Raw genomic sequence first — 19,801 nt, 5'->3', positions numbered from 1 at the left:
ATGACCCATTACATAATTTGAAGTGTGAAGCTATTGAAGCAAGGTGCCAGCACCAGGAGCATTACAGTGCAACAGTAGTGACACAGCAATATATCAAGCATAAAGATGTAAGCACTAAAGTAGCCTAGGTAGTATTTTCTCTGGAAATTTTAAGTAAAACTATAATATAGTTGTTTAACACTTTAGTTTAACAGCAACAGAAGTAAGAGTTAATCCTGTAAAATAAAACTGAAAAACATTTTCTAGCTGGTATGTTGTATATCTTGGGCCAAGATTTTTAACCACTTGCTTTAAAACCCTGCCTTTTTACCATGTGACCATCCACTGTTTGCTCTTCCTGTCATATGGTGTGCAGCTAGCAAGTGAGTCGTTTGTTTACTTTTGGGTCGCATATCACCAGCTTCTAGCATCTCCTCCTTTGTATCCTTGTACTCACTGGTATGTTTTTGAAGTGGTGAACCAAGTTTGCCGTTTCCATCTTGTTCCCTAGCAGGAACAATCTTCTTGCAGATTTCCCAAAGTACTACGCTTTGTTATAGGCTGTTAAGCTAGTTCTCTTTTTAGGTACTAAATCTTCATGGGAGGCCTTACAGGCAGCTTTGCTCACAGACATACCTAGTCTCGTCTCCTTAGTGCACACAACTACTAAGGTAAATGCATAATGTTGCTATAGCAATGATATCATGATATGACATTTTAATATCATGTAAACATTTATACTTGTATTATTGGGCAATATGACACGGCACAGCTCTAGTAGGGATACAATAGGTGGACATGGTGGGCGACTGGGTCGTCTCAGAGTCTTAGTCCCAGAGTAGTGAATGTTTGTCTTTTTTTCGGCAACAAGAGAGCTACAACAACTTATTCCTTTTAGACTGGTCTTGTTGACCAAATGTTTTTTTTTTTCCATAACTCTAGGTGAACTAAGCAGCAAGTGTAAAAAACTGAAGAAAAAAAAAAAAGTGGTGACAAAATAGCTTTGCAGTAAAAATTAAATAATTTGATCTCAATTGTCTTATCAAGAACAGTATTCTCACTGTTTTCTGATAAATCAGTTCAGTGTGTGGTTTCTGAATGTGCCAACACATGTGGTTGCTTTACAGAGAGGAAGCAGATCGATAACAAACCTTGTGGCATCTTTTTGTGTCATACTGGGTTAAAATGTGTAGTGCAATGCAGGTATCAAGAACGCTGACATATCATGCCTGCTGGTTGCAGTGCGTCATACCAGAGTCAAATTATGAGTGTCAAGCAACCTGCCAATTACTGCATCTAGCAAATTGGGACCTTACCAAATAGACAGAGCACACTCTGAAAATGCTTAATATTTCAACAAAATTATAGTTAACACCAGTTCATAACTGCACGTTCATACCACCAGCAGTAGGATGGAGACTACAAGGATCAAGCTTGTGAACTTTGGGCTCTTTTTTTAAAGTTCAACACCTAAAATAAGCAAGATAAGTCACAGCAGCAAAAACTATGGTGGTACTGTTGAAAAATACATGACATCAATCTCACCTGTTAAGCCTCAGCCCAAATAACCAAAAACAACTTTTCAATATAACTCTTTTTAACAGTTGGAAGACTGTGCAAGAAATAGTTCTTTATGGATGCAGACTAATAACATAACCTGTTAATCAGGACAGCATAGAAATTTAGGAGATTTTAAGCAGCAATTCTTCAGGAGTTCACGGGAGTAAAAAGGCAATTGAGTGGCGAGATATGAGGTGCTACTGCAATGAGCCAAGCAGGATTTTGGCAAGTGCTGATATAGATTTTTAAGGAGGAAAAATAGCTTTTATATCTCTATAAAGAGCAGTAAATCTACCAGCGCTACACTGAATGGTGCAAGAGCAATTTTACTCAGTAACTGGGCTATATCTTATACCCCATCTTAGGCAATTCGGCATAAAACAATAGCTTGTACAGTCACTGTGACATGCTGATGCAAAAACTAATGGTTGATGACATGTAATATAGAAAGTACAGTCACTGTGACATGCTGATGCAAAAACTAATGGTTGATGACATGTAATATAGAAAGTATGGATATAAAGGGACAAAGAAATTAAACTGGCACAGCCTATAGTTAGCTGTAATTTACCATGTGTTCTGGAATTTATGACTATGTAATAATTTATTTTTGTTTTATTCATCTTATCCTCCACATTGTCTTTTCCTATACTTTTGATATGTACATACTACTTTTTTCCCCTTCCGTTTATGTTGGTCTTGGAGGATCTACCTTGCTTGTATCTTTACACTGCCCTTTCCTTCCTTGTCTACAGTACTGTGCCTGCAGTGACATTTGTTGTAAATGTTGCATCCTACTGTTCACCGATTCAGACTATTTCGATTCGTCCTTGCCAAAACAAACGTCTCAGCAGTTCTCAAAGCCTATACCTTCATCTTTTTTGTCATAATGCTTCCTCTTTTTGCTATTACACTTAGTTTAGTTACTGTTTCAGTCTGTGTTTCACACCATACGACTTTCTGCTCACTCCACATCCTGCCTATGATTTAACTCTTACCATCTCTCAACACAAAAAAAAGTCTCGTCCTCTCCCTCTTTCCCCTTGCCCCATATGTGACTCACTCATTTTCCCAGTATCTAACTCCCTCTATCACACGCTCCCTAAGACTTAGGTCCTTAAAAGGAAGTAACCCTGTACTGCTTATAGCTGCATTGGTGTTAACCCTTTCCCATCACCACAGCCATCAGGTTTTCCAATGCCTCTAACGTCTTTAAGCTCAAATTGACTATTTTTCTTGTGTTTATTACTTCAATCTGTCACAAAATGTGATATTAAAGTAATATTGTCAAAACATTCTCACTAATACAATTTCCTGTATTACCCATGTTTGTGGGAACTTCTGGATAGTTTTTGACCACTAAAAATCAAATGCACTCCAAAGTGAACTTGTAGCAAATAACCAGAAAACCAAAAAAATGTGCCCTGCCACTTCCTAGTTAGACTCACACAGGGAGCAAAATGTTTTCTTTGTGTCAAGTAGAAGGTACATTCTGGCTTTTTAAAATGTGCTACTTTCCAAAGTCAACTTGTAGCTGGCTGTAATATAACAAACCTGTCATCCTTTGTTTTTGGTGAGAAAGATAACTCAAAGAGTCATCTATGGAGTGGAAAGCTAAACACATCCCTTAGGAGATGGTTTACTGTGTAACCCAAAAAGCACACAATTCACACAGAGAAAAAAAATAAATTGGCCGCACAGCTTACATGTGAGGTGGCTGAAAAGATCGACAACACAGCTAAAAATGTAATGTTTATTTTGATTACTCAGTTATCTGAAGTCTGACTTAAGTATATACTCCAAGTTATCACAAAAGTCTCACTAAAATTTCAAAGTTTGTAAGCAGCAGCAATGGCAGCACAGACACAGGCGTACGAAGGCTTTTGCAAATGATATTCAAGCACCACAAGAAAGTGCTTATTTAAGGTCTTTGGAAATCCCCCATGCCCCTGGTAGTGTTAATACTATGCAATTCCCAAGTATTTACACAGGGTAGCAGTTAGTGCAGCAAAAGAAGCACCACTCTTTTACAAACATCATGAGTGTGCTATCTTTTTCAATTATTGGACATCACATAGCATCAATGAAAACAAAAAACAAACAAACAAACAAACAAACAAACAGGCACAGACAAACTATGCCACATGACACCAAGACTAATCAGCGTCAAGTGTCACTTTAATCCAGCAGGAGCTACTTGATGCAATCCTGACCATTCTGAGTAAACTAAGAGAGGTTACAGTTCACTGATGATTGTCTACTCAATAAAATACATATTACTGACTCATAACCTAGTAGTTATGACTTGATTATGGGAGTGACCAAGCTAAATGACTACACTGTAGTTTGTTTTCCCAGACTTCTTCTCTCAGGGGGGCAATACACTCTCTCTAATGACCAATATGCTGCCTACTCCCAAAAAGAAATTCTTAGAAACACCACATTCATGAAGACAGCTAATAGTTACTGGTGACCACTGATGACAGCTTTATGCTGATGTCAAAGCTGATGCACAGTACTTGTGCCAGTATCAAGGAATTTGTGTAATCTTGCACAAGAAAAAGGATGATAAAAGATGGTTAATATTACAAAAAACAGGGGAAGACCACAGGAACAGTTTAAATTCCTGCAGAAATGGCGCTGAAGGATTCACCTGTGTTTTGGAGGAATTAGGACTACGGGATTATGAGGTTAACACGATGCTTCTAACACAATTCAGCCGAGTGTGGCTGAGTATTGGCAGTGATAGCAGCCCAAAACAAGCTGCCAGCTTGTCAGAGACAAGTAACAGCCAAGATATGAACACGAGTATAATTGCAACAATTAAATTTCCATTAAAAAAAACGTTTAAAGACCAAAAAAGGTTTGGTTTGTAAGTAGTGTTTAGTACGTTAATGTTAGCAGAATCTGCGATATAACTGACAGTTTGCTGGATTATAAATCTGCACAAGTTGGGCATTATTATCAGTCACCGGTGAAAACTGACGCTGCAGAACGTATATGACAGCAATCCCCCTTCTGACTTTATCTGGTACTAAATTTATGAACCTAGCTGGTGTAGTTTTTCTGCAACATTTATCATCTGTAAATAGCAGGAAATAATTTATAGTCCTTAGCCTCAGGCGCCTGTGTCATGACCAACCTCGATTCCCTTTTTGGTGACTCTGATGTCGTGCAGAGAACTCCCAGATTATGGTCCTGCAGTTTTCTGTGCTTCTGCTTTTCCATTTTTTGTGAGCAAGACTTTAGTTGAAAGAGATGCACACAGACCTCTCCTACATTGAGTTTTTCTTCACTCAAGTTGCTGTATTAAAGACTGAAATGTTTATGGAATAAAACTTAACAGTCTGAATGAAAACTGTGACGTGTCAGACTAGAGATTCACCAGTAATGAAAATAATCTGAGCTTTGGCAAGTACATTAACAGGAACTAAGGTTAGTTTGCAGACTACAGGCATCATAACCTTCTACAAAGTGAGAATGTAGTGTGAATTTATGTACAGGGTGCCATAAATAATATCCCCAACATAGAGACACAATTTATATTTTTTTTGTTGTTGTTGCTTAGTTAATTTTAGTAAAGTGTATATAGACGCGTTTTCGTAACCGCATGTAGGGCGAAGCATCTTTAATTATGTCATCATGTGAAGTGTACAGGTGCTACACAAGCGCATTACAAAGCATCCGATTTAAAAGTAAATAACACACACAATTTAGCACAGCAACATACCTTGCCATTATGAATACTGTTACTTTGATAAAGATTTATGTATCCCATGTCAGAAAAGGGCTCAAGGGATGACACATCCTTCATATGACAAAGGCAACCAAAGCAAAAAACATGAATAGCTATAATGAATCATGTGCCATCTGGCCAATATCAATATTAGTACCAATATTACTCCTCACACCAGACAGTGGTATTACAGCCAATGACTGGTTACTGCTCAGGATGGTATTTTGTACTCTTATTTATGTACTCTCAGGACCCGAAGGATCTTGCACATTTGCAAATGTGAAAACGTGCATTCCCAGTGCACCAATGTTCATACATTGAATGGTAAAGGCTACTTTGGGGGTACAAAGCAGATCTATATAATATTAGGGAGTTGGTGTTGTTACTGTGGCTAACTGATGTAAGATTACTTGTACCCATGATAATGCTGCATGCATTTATTTTAATCTGCAGGATGACAAAGAATGTCATTAACGCCCAAGTTAAAAAAAAATAAAAATATATGACCTTCAACAGTACTGTGTGGTGGTACAACTATGAACTGCAGAACGGTCAGCCTGCACAGCCTAGAGCGTAACACATTCTGATCAAAGCACTGAAGTATAACATAAACAAAGCCAATGTGGTTTCCCATTACATGACCATTTACAGTCACAAAAGTGGGTCAAAATTCCAAATTCTCAAGCTTATGTTTACAGTTAAATGTCAAATGGTAGTGAATTTAATTACCTAACTCATGGGTACCACTTGTTATGCCACTGAAACAGCCAAGCGTGTTTAACCTGGTCCTTCAGTCAAGTCAACAAATCCAACCCAGTACACATAATTAGTTTGTGTTACTATGGAAATGAAGGAAGTCTATAAGATTTAGAAAGATAAATTTACAACAAACAGCAAAAGCAAACAAGTGACAGGTTGCACTCATCCTCCTTTTGTTTTTAATTAATCACTCTTATTTTCTTTGATTCTCACTTGCAGCTTCAATTCTTACTGACTGCCAAAGAACAGAGCAGCTACTCTTTTAAGAAGAAAAACAGTAATAGGGTTATACAAACCCACATTATCAGAAGTGCAACGCAAGGACAGGGATATGAAAGTCAGTCATATCAAGGATATGCAAATATATTGCTACAGATACTTGTTATGGAAGTGAGGGCTGTGAACTACCTGTGACCTCCCAACTTTCTTTATCTGATTCACAATTATGTGAGACCGCTCCCTTTCAGTGTCATGTCCAGCAGCAATTGGCTGAGAGTATTTTCAAGGACAGTGGTTTCTATGGTAACAATAGCTGCAACAGTTTAGAGCGCCATGTTAAAGGCAATCTACATGTCTTGAAGCGAACCATTTCATTTTTATTTTAAAGGTAGTTATTTAGACCCCCTATTGTCAGGTAAGTGGTGAAAACTACTGGTGGGTTTTGGGATTCACCATTTATCATTATCAACTGTTAGCAAATAAAACAAATTTCTTTCACCAAGTATAGTCCATTCACATGGTTTTGTTAAAAGCAACCTGCCATTTCCTCCTACAAGGTGGTTGTGTTTTCAATCATGTTTGTCTGTAAACTAAAAACATCCCAAAATTCTAGGTGCGGGGGGGAAAAAAAACAACAAAAAACAAAACTGGCTTTGAAATTAATGCTTACCTTTAAAGTGGCGACACTGATCCATCATCATCAAATGAGAAACAAGGCAAACTGCTGGATTTTTTCCTTAATAGAATTTTTTTAAGCTAGAGAACAGAGTACATTTGTACATTTCGGTAGAAATACAGACAGTAGATCTGTAGGTCCAAGGTAAATGAGTAAAGAACCAGCGAGTGTTACAAGTTGCTACTGTTATAGCTGCTCAGCATAGCTGTTTATCTATCCACTTACATTAACTAATTATGGTAGTCTAAATCAATGAGCATCATATGTTAATGTTTAAACTTTTCTTTATGCAGCAAGTGAGAAACTCCAGTCTGCGTGTTTCTCTCTCAACAGGGCCACACATTATGCAATATGGAAGGTGGATCAGGAGGCCTGTTCTGCTGCCTAGCAGTGACGCCAAATAGTCGATAGACTATGGAGCAACTTGTCCAACCCTGAAGACCATTTTATTTCTTTTATTACTGTGCTAGTAAGTATTTTAATTCCAGATGTTGCATTCATAAATGATCTATAACAGGCTTACATCTTGTTTTAAAATGAACACTGGAAGTCCAGAAGGAATAGCTCTAGTATTGATGTAAACTACCACCATTCCCTACAACCCTTCCCTCCACACTAACCTATAGTGTTGGTTGGTATGGAAGGAAGGATTTTTGGAAGGCCGAGGTTTGAGGAACATGAAGGACTCCAATTTGCTATAACCTATATACTTCAGGTTCATCTCTCCTTTTACAAATCAAAGGAGTTTAGAAATTTTAAAAAAAAAAAAATCCCCAATGACTTTTGCCTAACACAAAAAAAAAATAAAAAAATAAAAAAATGGCTAGTTTCATATGTAACAAATTACACAAACAAGCATTAGTGCTTGTCTACATAAAGCTTTCTCCTTGTGCATTCAATAAAATCCCATGAAATATAAAGTTCCAGGATGCCCAGTCTGAATTTTGTTGTGATTGTTTTTATTTGAACAACAAATTTATACAAATACCTGCTGCCTAGTGGCTCCAATATTAAAATGTTATTTGATGAGTTAAAGAAAACAAAAACCCTGCAAGGTTAATTTTTACCTCCTCAGCAACACTTGATGGAGGCCACTGTGCCACTGATTATTTAGGTTGATTATAACAAATCTCCTTTAAGCAGTTATGCAACAAAATATTGTATTATAGAATACTTCTGAACAGTATTTACATCCTGTCAGCTAAAGAGGCTGAAAGAGCAGATAAAGTAAAACTTTAAAGATATTTGGCTGATATTAACCACAGCTTTCTCGCTCATTCAGTCTCCTCTTCTCATTCATGCTTTCCTTCTTTCTCAATACCTCGAACCCTTGTTAATTCTCTTTCTTACTGTGCCAAAGATGGTTCTGCTAAACCGCCCTAATAACCTCTCTCTCTAAGCCATGTCACCTAATGAGATTGGGCAAGTACATCAAGACAAACACACGCAGGCCAAGGGAGACAGGGGATCGTGAGAATGACACAGTAGGTTCCAGTGGAAACAGAACGGCAAGCTGACAGACCGATTGAGAGAACAAAGGGAGCACATGACTGTTGACATAAAATCCAAATTCAAATGTTTAAAGAGTGTATATATCAATTTCAACATGATGATGTCATCTTTGTCCTATTTTTAATTAAAATATAGGATTTACATGATTTGCAAAATATGAATCATAAATTTCCTTTTACACAATGTCCTACTTATTTAAGAACCAAGGTTAAAATGATGTGTTCTGTCATGGCTAACACATAGGTAAACAACTTGCCAATGGCGGACATTAAATACTAAGTTACTATGATATCTTTTATTTTTTTTAATAAATGCACGTATTTTTGGTAGAAATTAAAAAAAATAAACTGATAACCGACCAGGTTTCAGGTTCGTCAGTTCATTCTTATCTCACATCGCTAGGTTGTGAAACAGAACTAAAACAACAACTGTTGGTCACAGGCTTATCTGAGTTTACTGCATTGAACAGGCAGCTGACTTCATACTAAATGAATTATTCAAAATGTGTATATACATACTCAGACAACCAAGTTTCCCTTCAGCATTCACCTTTGAACCTTATGTGAACACAATTTTTCCTCTACACCAGGGGTGTCAATCATAAGGCCCAGTGGCCAGAATCAGCCTGGTAAAAACTCTAATCCGGCCCACTGGAAAGCTTAGGGAAATGGCTATTCATACTTCAAAAGTAATTTTGTAAGAGATAAAGAATTAAATGACGGAAAAATTCCTTTTTTATCACCATCCACTATAGGAATTTCTGTTCAAAACTTTTCAATTTTGTAATTACAGGAGTCTGGGCTACCAGGATTTTCTTTCTGTAATTGTACATATTTAATTTGTGCTGACAGCTTTCTTCCATTTGCTGCATCAGCATTTCTTTATCATGTACAAAATCTGAGATGTACTTTTGCACTTTTTTCTGATCTTAAGATATCTCAAGGATTAAATATGTAGTTAAACTTCCATCCATTGTCAGGAAGGGGGACTTGCACTGATGCAGCCCACTTAAAACTGAAGTGATGTAAAATGAGTTTGACAATCCTGCTCTGTACTATATGCGCTATAATTTCCATTTATAGATGTTTTCTATATGAATATATGAGAGCAGCATGAGCTAAGAGAGAATAATCAACAATGGCTGCTCCATGAAAAGGAAAAGCACTTGTTCACACAGGAAGCATGTTTGCAGACAATTCAATAGTGGCTAAGAGTGCTCAAAAATGACAAAACAATATAAGACATATGGATCTGATACATTTCTGTGACGATACATCTTTGGTATAAATCAGGAATCAGAGTGCCATGAAAATGTGTGAAAAAAAGCAAAAAAAAAAAAAGCATTGGTTTACTTCTTAGTAAGGACCGGGATTCCCAAATTCCAGCCTGGAGCTATGGCCCTCTGAGACAAATGTGGCGCCAGTAACAACCCTAAACACTGGAGGAATGAGTCCCACATCCTTTAGTTGTATTTGTTTCTTTTTATAATTTCAATTCAGGTCTTTGTCATCCTCCTTAACTTTGTTGCTATCCCATGCCCTCATCTGTTCACTCCCCTCTGTAGTTCCCCCGCTTTTCTCCCAGGAGAAACATCAATAAATGAGCATGTTTCTGATACCTAGAATATTGGTTTAGTGTTAGTTTTATTGCCTTTATTTGGCCAGTGAATTGAAACTAAAACTCTTGCTTTGTGGATTGTCCAAATTGGGGGAAAAACAACTGGTTAAAACATTTTCTACAAAAAACATTGATGCTTCTCAGCTCTTTTACTTCCTGCTCTCTTTCTTCTTACTTTAATTTGCACATCTTCATATACAGTGCGTATAGTAGGATAAATACAGCATGTTTTGTTAGAACACTGGGGTAAGCTAAATAACTTTGAGCCTTTAACTTTTTCAAAAAAAAGACTATAGTTTTATTTTTCAAGAAAGAGTGAAACCAAATCAAACTAAAGTACAGACCTGATCATTTCCACTGATGGGAAGTCTGGCTTATACCACATTATCTATTGCATATGACAATCAAAGGTGAGACATAACACATAATGAACTGAATTCACAAAACATCACAACTTCTTCTAATGCACCAAAGAGATCAACATGATGACATGACAGTAGTCTGCACTGGTCAACCTGACCCTTTTGCACGACTGGGACAGAGACAGTCTCCTGAGAGGGTTCCAGCCTGGATTTAATGTACACCAAGAAGGCTGGCATCATACTCAGATCTGTTGTCCAGAAATATGTAATCTAGATGCCTCTGATGGCGGTAATAAATCTACATATATGTGTCACTGAAGGCTTTAACTGGACTGGCGAGGCAGGGTTCAGACAGCATTATGATTCACAAGAATAGTGTGCTAGAGACACGGGATGCATATTAACTTCAAACAGGAGCAGCAGAAGATAAAATGCAATCTCTCTCTTTAAGCCAGTCATCCCTCACCACTTCCTTATTTTGTTGCAGGGACTAAGATGGCTAGAGGATAGAGAACAAGGAAGTACAAAGGTTCAAATGATGTCTACTAGCAAATACATGCAAGCCAAGTTGTCTCATAGCCTGCTGTACCAATAACCGATGACAATCCCTTAAATGGACAACGGAGATTAGGACAGCTACATTAAATGTCTCCTGAAATCTAATTTCCACATAAAGTGTTTGAGACTTGAAGAGTGACTAAAGAACTGACACTATAGCCATCTCAAACTATTTTAGTGTATTGTTATTTTAAAAAGATATAGATCGAGAAAATGATGTAAAGACAAATACTTCAAAAAGTCAGAAATATACAGAAATATACAAACAGGACAATAGAATTAAGAAAATTTGTTGGTTTCCATATACATTTTTTTTAATTCAAAGAGATGTGAAGAAACAGGGTGAAGAAAGGTAGAGAGATAAGGCTACAAAGACATTCAAACAAAGAGACACCAAGATAAAAAAAAATTTTAAAAAGCTGATAACGAAGTTTAAGCAGATTTAAAAAAAACAAAAAAAAAAAACAAAACACCACACACACAATCTGAAGAAATCAAAGGAATAACACAACAAAGAGACAAATTTAGAGTTCTACAGTCTGATCAACAGGCAGACAAAAATTACATGCATACATACATACATGCATACTACTCCCCTGGTGCTAAAAAGGAAAAGAAAACGCAGAGTGCACGAAAGAGATTATGACCTTAGCCATGTTTAAAGACTCCACCCCCCATTAGACTGGCATGCTTTAACCACGAATCATTTAGCAGCAGTACAAAGTTATTTAGCATAAGCAAAACAGTTACATTACTAGTTAATTTATAATATATGATACAATACTGAAAAAAAATTTCTTACCGGTAAATGCTTTTTCTCAGCTTTACATACATAAACTTGTTATTGACATCAGCACAAAAAGTGGGCTTAAAAATTAGGTGCTTAAAGACGTATTTGACCATAAACGTGGTTCAAATTCCAGTATCGTGAATTTGGAACATCACATCTTCTGCTATGTACTCTACACGGTATTTAAAATAGATGGATAATGATCTCTGGTATTAATGATTAGTCAATCCAGGCAATTTTTAGCTTATTTTCCAATTAATGCAGAAAATGAATATCATTATTAAATGTATTGTAATTGTGTCTGCTGACGCACAACTTTGCCACTACTCCTCAATTTCTTGATTAAAGTGGTGTCACTGTCACACTGAAACTGCTGTGTGTAGGAAGGGCATGGAGAAGAGCAAAGGTGAGACAGACCCAGACAGATTTTATGACTTAATAATTGGTAATATCACGTATTGTCACCAACTGGGATAGGCAAAATTTTTCATAGTTGTATCTGAAGACTTTTCAGCTAGTACAGCCTACTCCTTCTTCTTCTTAATGCCATAAGTGTGGTATTACTCCCCTCTGAATATCCTATTACCAGCACTCCATTATCTTACAGCTGGTTCAGTTTATGTGTTTGGGCTACCGAGTTTAGATTCAGTCAGGTTCAGTCTATGGAGGTAGCCAATCCTACGAGGGTCACACAAACACCATGCTGGTAATTTGATAATTACTCGCCCTGAACATGAACAAAAACCCTGTTTTCATCTGGACAGAAGGCTAAAAAAAGACATTTTCAAAACTTGTCTTTTTTGCATATGATAAAAATAAGACAAGAGTAAAGACAGCAACTGCATTAGTGAACTATCAGCCAGGCAGAGTAGTATGAGCCGTCTGGGGGCTTTTCCACTTAACACCATCAGACTGCCAGTCCAACTGGTCTCCATAGTAGGCTGGATGAGATTTGCCTGCAGGCTAAAAGCACCCTGGACATACACTGCTGTCTACTAATCAGGTCACCTGTTGCACAACACTAAACTGAGACTAGTCACAAGCACGCAAACCTACAGATATAAAATTGTGCACACTTACAGTGACAAAAGTCATTTGAGTGTACATGTACTCCCTCTTCCACTAATCACTGTTACCACTGTGCACAGACACAAAGCTCCTAGACGAAAATGAAAACTGACATCTCAGCTCGTCTTACTGAACCAATTATTAGTGTCTTTAGAGACAAAGCAGTCTGTACTTTCATCCCAAATAAGTGAAACTAAAGCACAAAGCAATATTAAGGGGGGAAAATGGTCCAGTAGCAAATGTATGAATTAGAGAGGGATAGAAAAAAATGAAAACAGTAGCAGGATCACAATTTACATCAAAGAAAACTATAGGAGTCTCTCTGTTTTCTCTTTTAGAAGCAGTTTGTTCTGACAATCATGTTATGAGTTAATTTTATCTACTAAAAAAAAAAAAAAGCCAAATCAAACTGCTTAAGAGACATAGGAAAAATATGGAGGGAAAAAAAGAGGGCCATAGAGGGAGAAAGGGAGCAAAGGAAGAGACTGGGGGGAGCAGGGTGTAAACAACACTGAGGTGGTGGTGACAGAGCAAGGGTGGAGACAGAAAGAGGTCACAGGCAGAATTTCATCACATTGTGTGCGGCCATACTCCGAGCTAAATTACGCAGAGCCTTTGACACAAACCAAACATGCAAGAAACACATTTTATCTATTCCACACAGAAACAAACTGTGGTCTGCATTGACAAACACATCCACACATTTGTCAGCTCATATGCCAAACTTGGACTGATAAATTTTGAGCTCTGATGAAGCATTCGGATTTGGCCAGATGATGAATTCTGGGACTGGGGGACTCTTGTGGCCATGCAAAACTAGAACACAACCACATCTTCAATGCAAATCTACAAGTGCATGACAGTGTTTTTCTATCATGTTGGACAGATATGACAGAAACTAAAACACTTGACACTTGCAACACAAACTCAAAAATATTTTTTTTTTCAATTACTGGTGTTTCAACCATAGAGCTTTAATGTTTCCTGTACATTTTCTTTGGTAGAAGAACTTAAATACATAAATTTCTAACAGTATTTACTCTTAACAGGGCAAACACACTAACTCAAAACATTTACTCTAGGTTTAATCACATCAAAACAAACCTGATGACACACTGTCACGTTTAATTTGCACCTAAGTAAAACAGCAAATGAGTTTGAGATCTGGAAACCTTTTATTGCACTTTATTAAATTGTTGTAAGGCCCTCAATCCTGTTATTTAATGCGTTTCATTTTGATGACATTTAAAGGCTGGTGGACACCCTTCTTAGAAAGATGTCTATGTATCATTAAAAAAAAAAATCTAACAGACCTTATCTCTTAATCTAATGGTGTGTTTAACAGCAACAGAAGATTTGCAGTCTGAAATGGATACCAACCATCTGGGAAAATTTGCACTTACTGTTGCAAGAGAGCTGCTGCGATGAAAAGGAAACACTGATGACGTTATGACTCCTCTCAAGATATCTGTTTTCAAAATACCAATGCTTATAAATAATCAAAACAACACACGGAGGTAGAATTTTGAAAATATGGACCGATGCTTTTAAGGAAGGAAAAAAACTTTAAAGTGTTACAGTTAAATCATTACTAGACAAACTGGCTAAGACCTATTAATCTATGGAAAATCTGCACTCTGAAGAGAAAAATCTAAGCTAGCATTCTGTTATGAATCCATGCAGCACAACCATCTAGCTACAAAGCATTTCTACAAAGTTTTGTGCAGCTTAGAATAATTACATAAACCCATTCTCTTCTCCTCCCTCAATTATTTTTTTTAATACAGCCTCTGCTTTATCCCTGCTGTCTTTCTTATAAAAACACTTTTAATTAGTTTCTATTATCATCTCTAGGAGTCATCTGTCCCTCCATCCATCTTTGACTAAAAAGCCCTGCTCGTTTCAGTCAGAGGCATCCATTCATCCCCTCCTGTTTCTCTTAGTGAACAAGCACTGCTAAACTGACAGTAGAGGAGGCAAGGAGAGGAAAACCACATATACAAATTAGAAAGATGCCCTTGTGTTGCATCCTATTTCTCATTATCACTGTATTTCTGAAAATTGAGTAAAATGGACGCATTTGTTCTGGATTCAGCTACTAACCATTAAAGGTAAGTATGATGCAATCCTAATATTCACAGAAGTGAATTTTACTCTTGCCAAATACAAATCTTAAATTCACTACCAGAAACCCAGTTTGGTGTCCATGTCACCCATTCAGCAAAAAGAAAGAAGATTATAAAATTGTCAATAAATGACTTCTTAAAAGCTCAGCCTCAATATAAAAAGGGTTACTTAAAAACCTGAATATCACCAAAATATGATGGATGTATAACTAAATCCTCTATTGTTAACCAGCTTAGACCTGTGTGGTGAGCCCTAAGTGGATTCAGGCAGCAGGAGTTACAGAAACAAGACAAGTAAATTACCACAAGACGTCCTGTTTTTAGGGATACGGTGTACCATCCATGGAAATACACAAGCAGCTATCTAGTTCATTTACATGTTAGGCCTTTAGCCAACACACAATGATTTCCTTCAGAGCAAAAGAAAGGTTAAGAGCACACTGGTGAGTCATCGTAAATGTAAGTAGCCTATTAAAACAATAGAATTAACGTCTAAAGAATATCCAGATACCACAGATTCATGAAAAAAAAATCAACCAAAACAACACAACTGGAAAAGCACCTTGAACTTCTTTCAATTTTTTCTTGAATTCAGGGCCAGCTAAACAATATTTATATTAGACTGCACAGCTCAATACTATTTCAGCTCAATACTAATTTCACAACAGCCATACTTTATAAAGAGGATAGCAACTCAAAATACCTTACCTGCCAACTCAGCAGTAATACAGTTTAATCACTTGTGCTCTAAATGTGAGAAAAATTACTCCTAGTCTTGAGCAGAAGGCATGCAAGAGAGGACATGCAGCAAGTACCAAATTCAATAAAATGCCCCAAATAACCAATCATAATTCAAGTAAGTAGAAGTATGACATTTGTATTTTACCAGCATAGTTTGCAGACTGTGCTGATAGTTATGCAGAATGTCCCATTTATAGCTAACAGAACCAGGTTTGTATTTCTCATCTAAAAAAATAAGTAATGACGTTCTTGGTTTGTGGATTAAAAATGCTAATTTGGTGTCTTCAGTACTCAAGCAACTGTCTTAGAGCACGTGCTAGTGAACTAACTGAATTAGATCACTCTTTATACCTATAGGCTGCAGCAGTGGTCAGGCAAGAGCACATGATACCTTTCATTATGCAGGCCTGTGTTATTACCATGAGAAATAATGTTAATGTTCCCTGGGGGAAGTATACACAAGCCTACTGGATAATCTAATGTCATGGAAGTCATGTGTGTGAACTCCAGAATCCAGATTTCTCCCTGGAGCACAACTGTTGCAGCTCCCTTTCCTTTATTATCCCCTAGAATGAGGTGTGATTGCTAATCACAGTGTACTTGGACACATTTTTTTATGTCGTCACCAGGCTGGAATTTGAACGGTTGTGAAAGAATGCCATAACACAACTGCTTACTTTCACAAGTATGCAAAAGGACTCACTGAAACTCAAATACATCTGGCGCGTGTACACCAAAGCGTACGCACGCACACACACACACACACACACACACAACTCTCTCAGCTGAAGTCACAGCTGTTTTACAGCGGGCAGAACCCATTTTGTATTAGCAGAAAAAGAAAACATAATCCCTGTTCACCATGAGCCAGCTTGTACCAATCTACAAGGCTGGCCAACATTGCTTTCAGGAGAGATTAAAACTGTATATTTAAAACTGTATATTTGGCATAATTGTTAAACCACAAAACTAGAATAGAAGCTCAAAAAAAAAGGAATACTAACAACAGGCCCAAAAAGAATAGATCTCATGAAGCCCAAAATTCACTTTAGTGCTCCGGTACCTGCTGGTGATTTGACAAAAGCTGTGCAGCCAGCTAGGTTGCAGCATTTGGGTTCCAATTACTATTTACAAACAAAAAAGGGGCTTCAGTTTTTATCTCCACATAGTTTCACATATATACATGATAGTTTACAGATGATGCCAGTGAACATACTGGTGTGATCTAGGTCACATTGCTCTCAGGAGCACAGAGGACAGCTGAGTTTGGGAGCAGCTTATATCTTATGCCAGTGTGCCAAACACAAGGGATTGATGCAAAAGAGGCCCAGTATCACTATTGAGGTACAATTTAGAGTTATATATACACACACATTCACTGCTCTGGGAAAACATCATGCCGATTTTGTTATTACAACATTATATGTCGTTACAGGACAGCTTTACCTTGTTACCTTTCGCATCTTGGGCTACTTCAGTTTTCTGGAAGTATAAATTTAATTTAAGAATATGTTAAAGAGCACATTGAATCTACATTTAACAAAGACGGCTCTTTCAGATCCTTAGACATGTAAATAATAAATTATTTCTGATCCTGAAAGTCAGATGATGAGAATGTAGTAGACCCAGATTAGATCATGTCTGCTTTGCCAAGCTGTCTGCTCAGTGGGATTTTCTGAGAGCAAGTGCATGTATGAAAATATGGCAGACATAACACGCTAAAGAATCTCCCAAGAAGACGGATAAATTCTGACCATATCAGTGACAAGTCTTTGGGCCTCACCTTCACTTGCTCTTTCCCTAACAAAATCAAACAATCACTCATTGTGTCCCATTTCACTCACACAAGCACCTGCACCACAACAGCTGACAATCTCAACAACAAAAAGATCAACCTACGTTCAAAGTCGGAGTCATCATCTTCATCATCCTCTCCATTGGACTCTGTTTGCATCGGCTCCCCGTCAAACATCACTCCTTTTCCCGTCTTGCCGCCTGTGCTGGCCCCATCCTGACTTCTGGTGTCCCGCAAACGGGTAAAGTATTGTACGGCAAAATCCACCAGGTCTGACGGCCTTTGTCGGAGCACCTCCACAGTGTAGCCCTGCAGCAGTTCTGTCAACCCAACCGGTATCTCAATACTCATGGCTGTGTGTGGCTTGATGTACTATCTAAAAGAGAAGAGAATATTTGTCACAACTGATCTTGGTACAGAATCATAATTGTGTTTAAGTGCAGGGCTGTGCTGTTGCCTATTTGCTGATTTACACAGCTGTGGCTTACTATAGACTACTATAAACGTGTGCATGACTTGTGAATGCTAAGTGACTGATGAAACCTATACAAATGAGAAAACTGATTAACTGAGTAGTTTGACAGCTACAGTCATTTATAACCAAGATAGTGTAATGTCATGTGAACTCTGCATGACATTGACAAGTTTATCTTTGGTTCAGCTCAGGAACACACAGTTCCCACAGCTGCACGTAATAGATATGAGCCTTGTGTTTTGTAAAGGGGCGATAAAAGCTGGGTTTCACTACTATTCAGGTTTCGTGTCGTCAGAAGCTGAGCTGTCAATCTGAGTGGGTAGCCGGCAGGAATTAGCTAGCAAAGCGGCTAAAAAGCTCCCACTCATGACAACTAGCTGGTACACGGTGCTGTTCAAGCCACACATCCAACTTGTCTAAACTCCTCTATTTAACTGAGCCTTAGTTAAGACGGAACGAGTGAAGAAAGCGTAGTCGAGATGTGTTTCAAGCACATTTTCACTTTCGAACCATTCAATTAGCTGTCGTGCTAGCTACTAAGCCACCTTCAAGGAAGCCTGTGCAGCTAGCTAACATTTGTAGTATGGCGTACTGGTTGTAGGTGCTAAGCCGCAGAAGAGTAGAAGACTTGATAGCCGCAAGCAGTGCAAGTTGTACAGGTTAAGCCATTTGTCAAGCTAACTTACTGCTGCGAAGTATGAGTCACTTACGTGCGATTCAGTCTCACCGGCTAAACTAGCCAGTCCCCTCCTTCCTGGTGTCTTCCTTGTTCGCTCTTATTTCGCGTATTCTTTTAGCCAGTCTCTCTGCCAGTGTATGATCCGTATCCCTCCACAGAACACACTTGTCGAACGTAAAGCCAGCAATTTTACGTTACCGTCTCCTAACCTATCTAACCTTTGTGGGGGGGTATTTCCCGTGCAAACCAACTGTATAGGGATGCTGGCTATTAAGTTGATAGGAGGGGAGTTTAAAAAAAAAGGAAAAGAAAGAAAGAAAGAAAAAAAAACACTCGACTTCACCGTCGCAGCCAACAGCGTCCACGCACTTTGTGAGGGAGGGACTTGCTGTGGCAATAAGGCAAGAGCTAGCTAGCTAGCAGGCTAACTGGCTGAATTGCTAACTAGCAATTGCTTGTTTTCTTTTGGGAACTGTCGCCACTCTCCGCAAGACACCAAGTCAGCTGCTGCAGCCAGGTGACAGAGCCTAACCTAGTTGTTCGCAACGTTATGCCACGCCGCCGTTAATTACAACGCAAAGTACCCGCGAAAATACTGTTTAAAACGTTACTGTAGTAGCAGCACTGCTAATGACAGCACGAGAACCCAGCAAAATTAAACGAAACACGTTTCCTCCCTCCCGGCGAGGCAATCCACGGCTCTACACGCACGAATGAACCACTGGCTCCGGAAAGCATGAGGAGGCGTGGTTACACAGTGAGCAGAGAGCGTTTGACGTAGAGTGACAGAAAACAGGGCCAATTAAAATAAAAAATTCCAATACCACAGCCAATTACATACAGCTCTTGGATTAGACGCGGTAGAGAAGGCAGAACCATATTTGTACAGTCACAAGAGGACCACACCTACAGAAGTGGCCTTGACAATTTGGTAAAGATGTGTGTGTGTGTAATAATTTAAACATTCTTTATATATGTAGACGCTGCTGAATGTGAATATCTGCCTTTGTCCAGCTGCCAATGAGGTGTCTCTGAGAATTATCATTATAGTTATGAGGACAATGGTCAATTTTGTTTCACTGTAACCCAAGTAACACACATTTTCCTGACAAATTAATTGCTGAAATGGGATGATATCAAATAGTAAAC

The 19,801-nt window shown here is 38.2% G+C and overlaps 1 protein-coding gene across 1 annotated transcript in view; it reads right to left on the bottom strand.

Moving 5' to 3' along the window:
• prkar2aa (protein kinase, cAMP-dependent, regulatory, type II, alpha A) overlaps positions 1–19,415 on the bottom strand; it is a 45,858-nt gene extending 26,443 nt beyond the window's left edge. Inside the window, exons 1-2 of the mRNA XM_026153127.1 lie at positions 18,684–19,415; positions 17,603–17,874 (exon numbers count right to left, since the gene is read on the bottom strand). Coding sequence (XP_026008912.1) covers positions 17,603–17,849 — 247 coding nt within the window. The 5' untranslated portion in view covers positions 17,850–17,874; positions 18,684–19,415. The remainder of the gene's footprint in view (positions 1–17,602; positions 17,875–18,683) is intronic.
• Between the last annotated feature and the right edge of the window lie 386 nt (positions 19,416–19,801).

Source organism: Astatotilapia calliptera, chromosome 20 (assembly GCF_900246225.1).
Source record: "Astatotilapia calliptera chromosome 20, fAstCal1.2, whole genome shotgun sequence".
In the NCBI taxonomy this organism is placed as follows: domain Eukaryota; kingdom Metazoa; phylum Chordata; class Actinopteri; order Cichliformes; family Cichlidae; genus Astatotilapia; species Astatotilapia calliptera.
This window is presented reverse-complemented; position numbering and strand designations above follow the sequence as displayed.